General features: G+C 35.0%; 1 protein-coding gene across 4 annotated transcripts in view; it reads right to left on the bottom strand.

The window, feature by feature from the left end:
- Positions 1-279: 279 nt before the first annotated feature.
- Positions 280-15,366, bottom strand: part of pcdh9 (protocadherin 9) — a 205,099-nt gene continuing 190,012 nt past the window's right edge. For all 4 annotated transcript variants that reach the window (XM_020712961.2, XM_020712966.2, XM_011490482.3 and 1 more), the window contains one exon: positions 280-2,351. In XM_020712961.2, the coding sequence (XP_020568620.1) occupies positions 1,981-2,351 (371 nt within the window). In that variant the 3' untranslated portion in view covers positions 280-1,980. The remainder of the gene's footprint in view (positions 2,352-15,366) is intronic.

Raw genomic sequence — 15,366 nt, 5'->3', positions numbered from 1 at the left:
TGCTGTTCTCTCTACAAATAAAATATGCTAAAAAGAGCACAAATAAACTGTAGTTTTGTTTATTTATAAGATAGTATGTTTACAGTTTTTTCTCCTACTTATGATTTTGTGTGCTTTTTTTAATGTACTATTTATTTTGGTGTACAGCCCATTGAGTTACCTTTGATGCAAAAGTGCTATATAAATAAAGATTGATATGATTTATTTGTGCAAGAAAAAAAAATAGAAAAAGACTGGAATCCTCTGGTGCAACTATCCTGATCACACATTAAGCAAACACACAATTAAAACATTTATTGCAGTAGCTGGATACCTGTAGAATAGTAACAAGGAGTAACTGTTTCAGTATCTGTAATGTCAAACACCCTCACAACTGACAAACAAACTGCAATAAGCAAATCACTCCATCTTACTTTACTTTTTTTATACTGTGACATAAATCTGAAAGTGCTTTACAAACTGAATGTTACTGTAATTCAACCTATATAACCCAGATTCAATTACCACCCTGCAAAAAGTAAGAAAGAAAGAAAGAGAAAGAAAGACATAAAAATGTATAAGTTAATTCTAAAATCTATATCTTTTAGCATGCTGTTCCGTTGTGTATTTGCCTTCCATGCTTTGGGAAAAACCAACCTGATCAGACGATAGAAGGACAGATGATTTTTCATGGGCGACCCATTTTCTGCACATGCCTCATTTCCAGAATCAACAACTCAAGTTTTGCGTTTTAACACATGTGTGAAATATGTCTTAAATTTTGGCAAACAATGCATAAGGCATTTGATTATCTGACAATGTGGCCAAAATGTTGAGGCCAAAAAACGCTGCTGTCATTTGATTAAGCACAAATAAGTGTTCTAAAGAGACATTATGAAGGCACAGTGATTCAAATGTTTTTCTACTCTGTTTTTTCTTAACGTGTGGAAAAAAGATAATCTGTGTGGAAATCATATTTATATACACACATCGATAGATTGAAGGTACTACTGAGAAATTGCACTCAGTGAACTCACAATATAGGATGAAAATCTATACAGTAGTAAGGTAATCGTTAGATAAAACATTTAGCCATTTACAAATATATTGCTATTTAATTGTACTGAACACTTCCCAAATCAGTGTATTGAGAGCCTCCAAAGCTTTTAATTTTTAGAATGCGCATATTGAGCACTGACATCCTTCATACAAAATACTTTTAGGGAGAAGAAAAGATGCTTCTCCCTGATGGGTTCTGTGGTTCTTGAAGAAAATTCTTAAAGATTATGGACAAACTTGACAAAATCATTTTGAAATCAGATTACGGGCTTTTAAAGAAATAGCTACAAGTGAATGAATCCTTGTTCACCTGGAATCCAAAACTGGGATGAAGCCTTTCTTTATAGCATCACCTTTCTCATTTACCGTGGATACAACAGATACATGGTTGTGGTTATAAGCCTTATTTACAAACACATAGACAATGAATAAACAAGTGACTACAAACAGTGTTAATAGAACTTTTTTTTCTTCTCAGAAATAAATTTCTTCTTCTTTGATTGTGTTGATTAATATAGTTCCGGACAACTCAATAACAATTACACCACAAATATTTTGTATATATTTGTTCGACCTTTTTTTTTCTTTTTTTTGTGTGTTTTCTGCAGGTCCTTCCTCCACATGTCTGATTCACACATGAAGTGGGCACAAAATGTCATTTCACACTGAAATCCAAGGAGGGTCACAGAAAAAAGAAAGAGTTTCCTATAGTTATAACAAGGTTCACTGTAAAGAGCACAGCAGAAGCGTTTACTTCGTGGTCTACACAGCCCATGCGGCCGTCACACTGCAGAAGCATCAACTTAATTTTTGAAGAGATGAAACAGGAAAAAAAAAAAAAAAAAACAACCGAACAGGAGTGGAGCTCAGGTGAGACGCTCTGCCTGTTAAACTGTGTCCAGATTCAAGAACCCTTCACAGCGCAAAAAAGCAAGGTCCCTTTTATAGCTGCTGGTCCTTTGGGCTGTCCGGGCAGGAGGCTGACTGGCAGGACTTCAAACTCACTAATGGAATATCAGATATGCCACTGCTGGTGAAGTGTCCCTCTCCGCTTCCAAACTGCTTCCTTTCACCAAAAGGCTCCGACCGTCCGCTCTCATTTTTCCAGGTTCTGGACAGCGTGTGTCCATTGAGGAGTTTGTCCTTTGGACCCCACTCCCGCTGAGACCCAAAGCTGGAAACAGGAGATTTGGGCTGTTGGTATGTTCCTAATGTAGGAGGCATCCAACAGTTGTCTGAATGTCCCAAGATTAGGCACTCTTGTGTGCACATCTCTGTGGCTTCTACGAGGCCACGTGGTCCCAACGGCCCATCTGAAAGCAGAAAACAAAACAGAAAATTGTTTGTGAAATTATTTGTTGTTGGGTCCATAATTGGAGTTTGTGAGTGATAAATATAAAACAAGCAAAGAGCAAAACAACCAAAACCCTGTAAGCCAAATTTTTGCTATATTTACTTTCTGAAAACCTTAAAGTCGCTCTTCATGTCGCCAAAAAACAAAAAAAAAAACAAAAAAACTGTGGCTTTTTAGGACAGTTTCTGCAGAGCAGCAGTAGTTCATTAAAAAATTTGCCTCTAAGTTGTGGGCGGCACTATTGTTAGGGAGCAACCCCGCCCCCACTTTCTATCATCCATCTGTTAAAATGCTCTTTTGCTAGCTTATAGCCTCTTACAGCCCCAACCTAACATTACCAGTGAAACAAAAATATTTTGGTTATCCAGTTGTAGAGTTTTTGAGCTAGATGCCAGCTCAGATGATGAAAACAAAGACGTACATAGTGGATGCATCAAAATGAAGCGTACCAAGGCGCTTGTGGCTTGCCATTGAAGCTTCTAAGCCACACTTTAAAGCTTTTTCCAACAACCTCTTTTTTTCTTTTCCTGGTTCGACACAAATAAGAAAAAATAAATCAGAAGAATTACAAATTCCAACTTGATTTTCTTTATTTATGTCCCCCATCAGGAGAAAAATGCCATTAGAACATGTTAAAAACAACAACAAAAATAAAAAAAAAGGTTCTACTGTAGTGGGTCTTTGACTTCATTCTGAAAGTTTAACTAACTGTTTCTTTAACGGATTCTTCCTCAATGTTTGATTTGTTGTGTTTTCTCCCTGTTTCAGTAATGCAGCACACTTTGAAAGTTAACTGAGGGACTAATAAAAAAACACCAGAAAAAGGATTCTAAGAATAAAAAAAAAATGGTGTTGCATAATCAAGGTTGTGATCTTTTTCAAATGGTAACCAAAGAACAGTCTAGCATTTCTCCTCCAAAAGGATTTAATATGCAAACCATGTCGATGACATTAAGTTAGAGGTCAGTTTGGATGCCATTTATTCTTCAAATGTGATTCTGATGTACAAAGCGTCTTTAAGCTCCAACTGAAAAAACTAGCAAGAGACAAGAACAAACCGAACTGTCAATTGTGTAGCTTAAGTCACTTAGAATTGCAATTAAATACAGCTAAAAAAAAAAATGTTATCAACACATTAATTGGCAAAACTCATTGTAGATCTAGGTGTTTCTCAATTGCTTTCAGCAAAATTAAAAAAAAAAACACATTTTAATACAATAATCAAGTGCATCTATGTACTTATACAATGTCAGGATAGTTTTTCATGGATACTGAGCACCATTGCCAATCACACAACATTCTAATTTATTCATTATAAATTGCTCCTTTTAATATATGTTGTTATAGTTTTTCTGTGATTTTTTATTAGTTTTTTGTTTTTTTCTCCACATTTGTTTAATTATAAAATATTTTTTTTCTAAGAAAAATTCCTTGTTTCTGAATTAGAAAACATTGGGAAATTGTCTTTTGGTTTATTAAAAGCCTCTGCCTTTCAATTACTGTTCTCAAGTGGTTTAATTCCTATCTCATGGAGGGAAACTTTATGGTGAGCAAGGGGTCCACAAAATTAAATGTGATGTGCCTCAAGGTTCCATCCTTGGCCCCTAGCTTTTTAACATTTCCATGTTTCCTCTGAGGAATGTTATCAGAAGCCAGAAGATTTGATTTGATACTAATTGTTTCCTGTAAATGTTACAACATCTGTTTGTAAAATTGGTTCCCAATAGATATGTGTCTCCAAAGATGAGTTTACCAATTGGCTTTTGTCAACAATGTAAACAGCTATGTATGAATTTGTATGCTACTGTATCTAAAGAGTATTTTAAATGATTGATACAATTGATTGACTTATCAATCAATACCTATGTTTTTAATCATGAACTTATCTCAACAAAAGTCTTAAAATAAAGCTCAGCAAAAAGGATTGAGAAGCTAAATTTGTAAAACGTTCTTACTTTTTTTTTTTTTTACCATAAAGCCACTTCTTGATTGGAGCAATATGACTAAGACTGCAATGTAAAAGATAAACTTTCACAAATCTTATACATAACATTTAGATAGCTAAAATCATATTTAAATATATAATTGAATGATAATTTCCATTTCCATTACACACAAAAAAAAAAATATTTTTCTGTTCCAACTGTTTTTCTGAAGACTTTCAAAGAACTACTTAATGCAAGAGGAAAACAGCAAAAAACTAACAGACTAGGACACAATTTTTGTGTGACCCACTTAGCTGGTCTTTTCTTGAGCACAACCTTATCATTAAACAGTTTTGTCCAAAAAGGACCTAACCAGGCAAACCAGACAATAACTTGTTCTCCATTCATTCCAGATGATAAAAAGTAGGGGAGGAAAATACAGTCCAAAACGCAAAAGTAACTGACTCTTTTACTTACATAATAGAAAAGAAACATGTTGCATGTTACCTTTAAAAAAAAGGAAAAAGGAAAACAGTACTTTGAATCATTATGGTAAAATATTTGTCCAGATATTTTGATATAACATCAGCAGCATTTTGTTTTTAATGTTTTAATTATACTTACTCTCATTGGACAAGCTGATGTTTCACTTCAGGATTAAATTACTTTTTGTTCTTTTTGCGTTGCTCTCTACACTGCTTCATCCTGAAACTTTCTTACTTTTTCCTTTTTTAATAGAGTAGCTCATTTTTCTAAGTTTTATACCACCACTGAGGCTGCTGGACACAAAATTCTCAGGTAAGAGTTAAAAAGCCAGCTTAGGCTTTGTGGGGTTTGGAATTCCATTGCTGCATAAAATAAAATTAACATTTGCTTCTCTTCTTCTCTGTTCAGCAAATAAAGAGACAGAATCATAGATTCAGCAACATAAAAAGGAATTTAAAGATTCAAAGCTTTTCTTGAATGGGTCAATTCTCAGAACAGAAAGTTTAAGGCCAAATGCAACATGAACTCAAGCATAATGGACAATTCTGTATAAGTGTGGAGAAGTTTTTAAAAATCATGAAAGGTAGAAATGAAACTGGAGAGGAGTTGGTAAGATTAAACTTTGGCTCCGTCTTTCATAGATGAATTAAGTGAAGGGCTTTAGTGAACTGCACAGATAAGAAGGGTAAAGAGTACATTTCCATTTCTCTCATTAAAAAAAAAATATTTAAACACATTATACCCATTGTTAAATGATGCATGAGCCCTGTACTTAAGTATATATGATGCTTTTCATCCTTAAAAGCATTTTTTAAACAATAGTAATTTTTTAGCTGTTGCTCCATGTTTCTTTCATTTTGCATCAAAGTTTGACATTTACATGTTTGAACCCTGAACATGGGCTTAAATCCTTAATGTTTAAGCTTGATTCATGAATAATGAGACATATGTATATAGAGCACAATGAGTACAAGGAAAATGAACCAATTAGTTCTGCTTTTCTAGGTTTTAGTAGTTGCTGAAAATAGCTTGAGAACTATTCTGTCAAAGCCATCTCTACCTCTTTTTCCTTCATGTTTAGGGTTAAGTGACAAGAGTAAGCAAAGGTTCAGGGCCAAGGGGTAGAACAGAAATTCAATCTTTGTCTAAATTGACATTGGACCCTTGAAAAAATTACAAAGAGTGTGTTTCCTGCTTAGAAGAAGACTGTACACTATAGCATTACTTGTTACTTCTCTGAAAAATTACCTATGTCTTTATTTTAGTTAATTAAAAAAATGTTTGTGCTTAAATGGAGGCTTTTATGCAAAAGGAAAAAAAAAAAAGTCAAGGATTTGCATGAACATGAAACAGTCATTGGATAGAAATAGGACAATTGTTTGATCTACATATTCCTTTTGGCAGAGAAAATGTCCAGACAGAGCTTGGTTGACATAACAAATCAAATCATGAGTTTACAGCTACCTATGTGCATTTACATGCAACAATACCATAGTAACGCCACTGAATGAGAACAGTCGATCAGCATGGGTGAATGATTTGAGAAATTATTGCAATCCAAACCTTCTCCAGTCTATGTCATCATATATATATACCGGTATATATATAGAGAGAGAGAGAGCGAGAAGATCCCTTCTCTCCTGGACAAAGTGAGAAACAACAGACAGGCCCTCTGATCTTCTTCTCAAGTGTGACACCCCGACATTTACCTGGCATTTAAACCCAATTCCAAAAACATGAAATTCCCACTCAGGCCCAAATACTTTAAACACAGCTAAAGTACAGCACATTCCTTAAAGTCTTTTTTGGTTTTTACACTGCCGACAGAGTCCTGCCTTTAACTGTGAAGCATGTGAGACTCCTTAATTGAAAGGACAAGGTTGGAGGTGAAATCTTCTGCAATTAGTCCTCCTCCCTTTGGAATAGACTGTTTGACATTAAAAGAGAATGAGACCACCACCCATTTATCAAGTACAGTCTGAAAACTCAAACTTCTTATTGGGCTGTGAGTTACTTTCCTCTGGTTTGCTGCAGTTTGTAAAGGAAGCGATTCTCTGATTTGACCCGGTTTATCTGTTGCCATCTGCATAATGCATGTACATGTAAATATGTTTGAAGTGTTTTTTTTTTTTTTACCACAGTGTTTCATTTATGACAAATATTTGTTAATCAAACACAACAGTCATCAGGAATTATTGGTACACTTGAACGCTTAAAATTCTTACTTTTGTTATTAAAGTTACCCGTTTCATGGGTCGTATTTTTAGGGTTAAACGGGGAACGGGCACACTGTCTGTGGCACGTTCAAATTTTGATGACATATTATTTTCATTTGCAGTTTCACGCTCAGCGCACATTCAAGCAGTCCAATGGAGTATCAGTCACTGGTGACAAGCGTGAACTCCAAAAAAGCCTCAAGGAAAGCAAGTGACATGCTGTTACTATGAAGAGCTGTGGACAGATGATAAGCACCAACACACCATGATACAACAACTGTAGATAAGATGCTGCTGGGCATGTCCTCTATTGTACTTCTGCTTGACAAACAAACTTATAAATCTTGACTAGATCTCCTCTGGTTTGGAGACTATCAAAGGAATAAAGAAAACCTTTTGTGATGGGTGAAGTGATTTTTAATGCAACCAGACCTGTAAATAAGTGCAAACAACCATCAGCAAGCGGTGAGGAAGATTTTCAGCCCTCTCTTTTTTTCTAATGACAGCGCCCATATCTGTTTATACATCAACGCTATGCTGAGAATGCTATTCCTCCAACTTTAGGAATCCGTTTGTGGTTCAGAGTTTCCATAGTGATGGTAAAAAAGAAAAAAGATTAGAGCATCAAATTAAAAAAGAAAATTCTTCAAATGTATTTTCAAAGTCAATGTACTGTTATGAAATCAACATGTTTCTGTATCACAGCATCAGCACAGATATTCAACTGATGCTGCAAAGCAACAGTTCGGGTTTTTACACATATCAAAATGTGCTTCCTTCATTCATGAAAAGCAGTTTTCACTTTATTTAGTTGTGTTTTTTTCTTGTTTGTGCATAGCCTCTTGCTAAAAGAAACTAGATTAAAAGCCAAGTTTCCCTATGCACACACACACTGAAAGTACACATAAGCAAATAGCCGGTGGCTGGTGTTTTGGTGCAGAAGCCCTGAGTGCTTTAAATAACACCGAGGCACAGGTGTAGAGCAATGCAAAGGATTTAGAACCGTGTCAGATGGTGCTGACTTTTGCTTACAGCACTGTGCAAATGTTGCAGATGTCCACAAAGACAGATACCTTAAAGACAAAGAAACCATTACATTGGCTACTGATGCAGTGTCATCAGGACACGCTGTAGGCAGGTCGGTTTAATTCTGCAGTATCCGTGGAATGAATGCCAGCCATGAGAAAAAGCTGTTTAACGATGGACACTCTAAACCAAGGAAGACATACAGACTTTTTTTTTTTTCTGTCCTCCTACTCAACAGACCACAGAGGTTACAGAACAGGAGAGAGTCCTGCTCATTTGTGGCCACAGGTTCATTGCAACTGCAAGGGAGTTTTGCTTGTTTGAGTCTTCTAGCTATTGCTAATAAGATAACGTTTGGCTAATTAATTGGACATACAGTCGGTGCTGACGTGCCAGTACCACACCAACAGCAGCCGTCAGTATTGCAAGAGGGAATTGTTGAAGACGGGGTGTGAGACTGACTCAGTGCAGGGGATTTTGTGTCCATAGGGCTTGTTTATTTATCCATGCTGTTAAGCATGCCCAGATGTTGTTATTTGGGGATGAATGAGGCTTTGTTTTGGCCCAACATAGAGGCTTAAAGCTTCATACGGATGTCTCCAGCTGCTTCTCAAAAGCCCCCACAGAAACGTGTGGGATATTAATTCTATATGCCACGGACTGCTGCAGGTATTTTATTTGACCCTTTCATCATCCACCACAAAACATACAAAAATATATACCACCAATCCATTACTGTTTACAAAATAACAGAATGATGTGCATAACCTACCTGCACGTTAAGACCTGCTGCACACTGGCAGCAAAAACATTGCAAACAGCTTAGATAAATGCATGAGTGTCATGATGGTTGGTGCCCAAAAAGGCATGGATTTACAGCTTTGTACTGCTTTATGGAATATATGAAAATAGACCCTGTGACCCACACCAAAGGCTATCTGGGTTTGGACAGATATACTAGTGAGCAGAGTAGAAGCGAGGAACAAGCTGGATGCATTCTCCTGAGAATAGCAGTCGTGTTGATGGATCCTTCCCAACGTTCCCTTTGAGGCCAGGAAGCAACTTCTTACGAGAGGAGATGAAGGGCACAAGAGAGTCAAAATAGAAAATGAATGCAAAGAAAAGAGTGGCCAGGAAGAAAAAAAGACAAGAGCAAGGAAGATGAAGAAAAGGGAAATGAAGGTGAGGAAAAAGAACGCTTGTCAAACGCAGGAATGTCATTTGCATAACTTCAACAATCACTGACAAATATTATTGGCTTAGACCCCACTTGGAACTATTTTAAGACCAATTTGTAATTTAAATGATCAACTAAAGTGCTTTCTTTCAAATCATCTCCTTCAAAACATTTCCTTGTTAAAAAAAGTATTTTATCTGAAAATGCCATCACTTGTACTATCTAGGATGTAAAAATTAGTTTTTTTAAACAATGAAAAAAAGTTCACATATAAGTAGGTTATATCTATATGGAGCTGTCTTTCTCCTATTTATATATCAGTGAATATTTTCTTCAGCGCACGGAACATTTTTATTGTGGTATTTGTCCTAAATACCCCTGTCCTGTTTTACGTAAGTATAAAAGGTTTTTAAGCTGACAGATGTCTCAATACCCATTGCTTTAATCAAGATTTTTTAAATAACATATATTCTTTTTATACAGTATTCAATTTTTTACACATTTGTTGAGGCTACAGTTATTTTTTGATTCTTTTATATAAACGAAAAATGACAGATTCTCTTTGAAATAAAAGATATTCTGTAAAATGTGGCAACGCAAATGTTTACACGTGGATATGATCTTTTGTCCAATAGAATTGCCTGCTTTAAGTCGCTTTCAGACTAAGTGGCACATGAGGAGGTTAGTAAAGAGTAAATTAAACTTCTTGAAGCACAAGAACAATTTCCCGTGTTGCCTCTTTCTACATTTTTGCTACCCGCCACTATGTTTTTCATCTTTTTGACCCTAGTAGGATGGAAGTTGGTTGATTTCTTCTCTGCTGTAACAAAGCATATTACAATGCATTCCAACTGCACTCCAAATCATGTTTAGTTGTTTTATGGGGGATTATCTCACATGTGAAGCTACCTGAGGTGAATTAAAGCCAACTTCAACCTTAACTCCTGCACCTTTTTCTCACTTAGACCTTTTGGTTTCAAAAACTCTAACAGAATTGCCAATAGTAGCTTTCACTGAAAATTTACATAAAATCCCAGCTGTTAAAGTGCAACAACTTTTAAAAATGAGAATTCAGTATCAATAATTGCTATTAATTTTCTTCCTTTAAATGCACTGACATGTACTTTAGCAAAATCATAACAATAGTTTGTTGCCTGCACATAACATACTTTCCTTAAAGCTTTTTTGACGTAAAAAATAAAGTTTAAAATAGCTCTGCATCTGGAACCAAGAAATGCCATTTAAAGTTATATGATAATAATACAAGGAGTTTGTGTCTGTGGTGTTACCGGGCAATCATATTTGAACGAGTTATAAAAAATATAGTGAATGACAATTATAATGTTGCATTTTTTTTTTTCATACTAAAAGACAACTTGCCTGCAGAACTGTAATATCCCAAAATGTATAAATCATTTTTTAAGCCTTAGTGGTCCACTTATTGTTCAAGGGAAACGTTTGTGCATTTTAGACAAAAAACTCATCAAGAGTCGGCTGAAAACAGAGCTGCTGCTCATGATACATGATGATCACATTTTTTTATTGATGGAGAAGCTTTCTGCAAATGGGAATGACAGAGAAAAGGTTTGTAGTGCTTTATACAAGCTCCAAGGAAGTCATTTTCTTGCACCGGTAACGTTTAGTCGGTGGTTTGAGCGGCTGTAAGCTAGCGGGAGAGAGTGTAAACAGATATATGATAAAAAGGGGTCATGCCAACAATCCCACCCACAATTCAGAGGGGAACTTGTCATAAATTACAGCTGCTCCACAGAAACTATGTCCTGGAAAATTACTTTTTTTTTGCCTAAAAACAGCATAATCATAACTAAAAGACCACTGAAATGCTTTTAGAATAGATCAAAAAGATGATTGGAGTGGGACTGTAAAAGAGATATTTTACTGTATTCAATTATAATGTGTAAAAAAGTGAAATCTGTGTTTCAACTAATTTTTGTTGCAGAAGCATTTACATGAATTCAGAACTTTCATTTTATAGCTACAAAGTTGTATTTATTTTGTGTTTAAAGTGAGAAAGAATGTTACTTTACATGAAGCACAAGTATTTTTTTCTCTTTTATAACAGTCAGAACATGTACGGTACTCAGAATGTAAACACAATTATTCAAAACATGTTCATGAAATCATCGATACAAAAAACTGTGTTTATTACTGGTTTTTATGATTGGGAGTAATTTACTTCACTTTGACTTGTTATGAAAAACAAAATAAATTGATTTTCATGGACATTTTGAAATGCTTTTTGATGCAGCTCAGCTCAGCTCAGCTGAGGGTCCTCATTACTACAAGGCCCAGGTGAAATGATCCCATCTCCATTTGTAATTTTCAACTACATTAAAGGCAGCAGCTGACCCTGTAATTTGATTTCTGACCTACATCAGCCAGCTTGCCATTTCACTGCACTATTGGAGTTGAAGCATAATACATTTATTTATGATATTTAGGATTTTTCTTTCTTACACAGAAATGATCCAGCTGATTCAAACCAGGGCATCTTGCTGTGAGGCGATGGTGCAAACCACCACCACACCACCTCTATATGTTTTATTATTAGATAGAAATAATTATGATAATAATAATAGATAAGACAAACATATGACCAGATTTCCAACTATTTCTTTGCATGTTGACCTTTGATGTCAATTTTAAACATAAAGTAATGAACAATATAAATCTTGATGGGAATTACCATGACTATGACTGACATCAAGACATGTTGTTACATGAAACCAAGACGTGGTAGAGTTTATCCACATTGATTGACATTTATGCACCTTTCAATCCATCTTTAATTCAAATCTGCATTTGGGGTTTTAAGTTAAAATTTGAATTATCCAAGTCCTCAATAGGAGATCAGTTATCTATACACAGATCCACACTCCTCGCTCACAACCTCCACTTATTTTGATGAGGATGTGATGAGGATGTTTACTTCACCAGAGGGATCTTTTTTTTAACTGAACCCTTTACTTTTGGTCATTACTCTGAATTTACTGCAAGAGGTCATAGCTTTGAAATATTTGGTGGCAAATACACTGTTTTTAGAGCCTCTGATCTAGTTTGTGTAATCAGGATAAACAGTGACAGTAACAATTTTGGAAATTAATGCTCATTTTGATGAACATATTGATTATTTAGCATGTCGTGTAAATCAGCACCTCAGCCTAAATGTCTAATTGTCCATTCTTTTTTACTCATATATTTATACTTTACTGTATTTACATCTGGCATTCACACTGCACTTGTCATCAAAACTTTCAGAAACCTTGACGAACCATGTCTGGCTCTTCTGAGTCACAGTTAGTCTCTGATTCATCAAGTTATGATGTAAACATTAGTATCCATAGCAATGGTGCATGCACCAAGTTTGAATCACGCTTATTTTCTTTTTTTCCCAGCAGCTGTGGTGAAATCATTTGCAGAATCCTAGCATTTCACTTGTTAAGGAGGCCAGCTGTTGTCAGAACAGCTCTGTAAAGGAAAAACATCATTGGCAGATACTAACTTTAAACATGCTGCAGGGTGAGTGATGTGGACACAGGAAAAGTGGCTACAATTTTTTTGTTAAAATTATCACAAGTTCAACTGGGTGTTTTTTAGTTATAACCTATTAGATTAGACAGCCTAACAGTAAACTCTGACCATAATTCATGGCTATAAATTCAGATTGATTTAAAAAACAAAATATACACAAGGAGAGAGTTTGCATCTCACTACAATTTGAGAACAATGTATAATTTGATAAAATGTAATGATTAGCTTGGGGAAAATATTGCGTCTTATTGTCTAGTTTAGGGGTCTGCAACTTTTAACGCTAAAAGAACCATTTGGTCCAGTATCTTACTGATCAAAAACCCAGTGAGAGCTGCAAAGTCACTGCTTAGAAAACCACACTATTTATGTTGCTGTGACCATTAAGCCATTTATTTATTAAAGTTACCTTTTACATATTTACAATAATCGAATTCCTATTATTATAATATTTTTTGTAAAACTATTCTTAGTTCTTTAACTTTTGACAGCAGCACAAATAGGTCTCTTTTTAAAATAAAACACAGTAAGTCAAAAATGATCCTTCTGCTGCAGAAGATTTAGTTGAACTAAAAATGCAAGGATGACAAATCAAAATATGCCATTTTCTATCATTATGACTTTAATGCACCTTAACTATTTTTCTCCTTTTACTATCAAATCAGTTTAGAATCTTATTTTTTTTTCAAATAAATCGATATGTGCTTTGAACTTATAACCCATACTTATATTTGTTTTCTCAGTTTGTGACATGTTTAAAATATAAAATAAATTACAAAACTTAATCAACTAAAATGAAACAACTACCAACCCCTTTTTTTATTGTTACTGTTAGTATTCCTTAAATGTGATAAGTCTGCTTAAAATTGTTTGTACAACACTTGTATTTAAAAAATAAGATTTTATAGACTTTACCTTTTTTGTCCTTTGTCTAACCAACATTTGATTAAAATAGTTGTTTTTTTGTGTTTCAGTGGGGCTCATAAAGTCTGTACAAATTTCATCCCGCTGAAATATCCTGATGTGTCAGAATATAAAAGCACTTCACACTTCAAAATGGAAGTGACAGAAAAAGTTAACACCTCCTCTTTAGCTCTCAAAGCCGTCTGTCTTAACTTCAGTGATGCTGAGGTGTTAGGAAAATTAGCAGGGATGTATTTCAAGTCACATGAGGAATACTCACTTGAAGTCAGTTTGAAGCATGGAAGGTCCACATTTTTAGAACATTAAAAATGTAAGCATTGGTAATAGTTTGTTTATTAAGTGTCTTGTGGCATATTTTGGCAGATTGATACATGAATTTAAATAAATAATATAGAAAACACATAAACCATTTGGTAACTAACTTTTTCTAAGGACAAAGAAGCAGAAAATAACAAAGAAATCAACACCTTAGAGCTAACCTGCATTGTGAGTAGCAGCATATGCATAAATCTGCCCCATGAAGTGGTGGGTGCACAGGGAGGAAGTAGAGGTTGGGGTCTGGCAGAGACCCCTGTTGGGTGCAGGTGGCTGATAACTTCTGTCAGCCAAGTAATTAAGTGTCCGTCACATCTTTGCAGGAAGGCAATGTTACCCACAAGCCCTTTCCAGAGTCCATCTGTGAGATGAAATATCTATTGATATCATCTACAAAATCTGACCCACAAATCCCTTTTTTTTTTTTTCAAATGTCTCAGGTTTGGATTTCACACAAAGAAATAAATATTAAAAATAAGGGGAAAAAATAGTGAATTTTCAATAACATTAGTCATGTCTTCCTAGAGCAAATTATAAAATTTTGCCAAAAAAATACTGACTGAAGGAAATATAGAGCAGAAGGAGACACTATATTAAAAATAGTTAGACTATTTCATTAAAAAAATATATGTTAATAATAATAATGGTTTGATAAATCATGGCGTTTGATGAAAAGATAAATGTAGGATTAACTCCTGTAAATTATTAAACAGTGGTCCTGCACGTCTGTCAGCTGAGATGCTTAAAGCTGTGGTCTATATATTTAATTTATTTATTTTTATATCTAGGTACTTTAAGGAAATAGCTTTTACTTTAACTACTTTGAAAACAAGATGAACTTTAGTGGTCTATATCTGAAAGGAAGAACAATTTTTCTTTGATGGGCAAGATTTTTTCTTGTATGTGGTCACACCATTCTAATGTTGGGACATGTGTGAAAGTAATTTGTTGTTTTTGAAGATGGCAGCAATTAATCTCTTAAATGACCTGGCTAGATTAAATCAGAAGAAAGGGAAGATGGTAAGAAAATAAATGCCAGCATTAGGGAAGAAATTACAAGATGACCTTACTGCACAGTGATTTATGGATTCCCTAGTCAAGCAATTACAGCAGGTGATACCTTTGAAATTTCAAATCATGGAAATTAAATTTGCTCCTTTGCAAACTGTGCACTTGTCAAGGACGTTTAAACTGTTACCTACACGGTGAGGCTTCCCCTGCAGCCACATTCTTCTTTCTTTAGCAAACAGGTTTGAGGAGAACAGTGCACAGGGGATGAGAAAGCACAACAATGCATAAACATGAAAAAGCAGACAAGCTCTAAATATTGAAGGGGGGCATGATTGATATGAAAAA

Source organism: Oryzias latipes, chromosome 3, assembly GCF_002234675.1.
Source record: "Oryzias latipes chromosome 3, ASM223467v1".
Taxonomy (NCBI): Eukaryota; Metazoa; Chordata; class Actinopteri; order Beloniformes; family Adrianichthyidae; genus Oryzias; species Oryzias latipes.
Note: the sequence above shows the minus strand (reverse complement) of the source record. Positions and strands in the feature narration are given on the sequence as shown.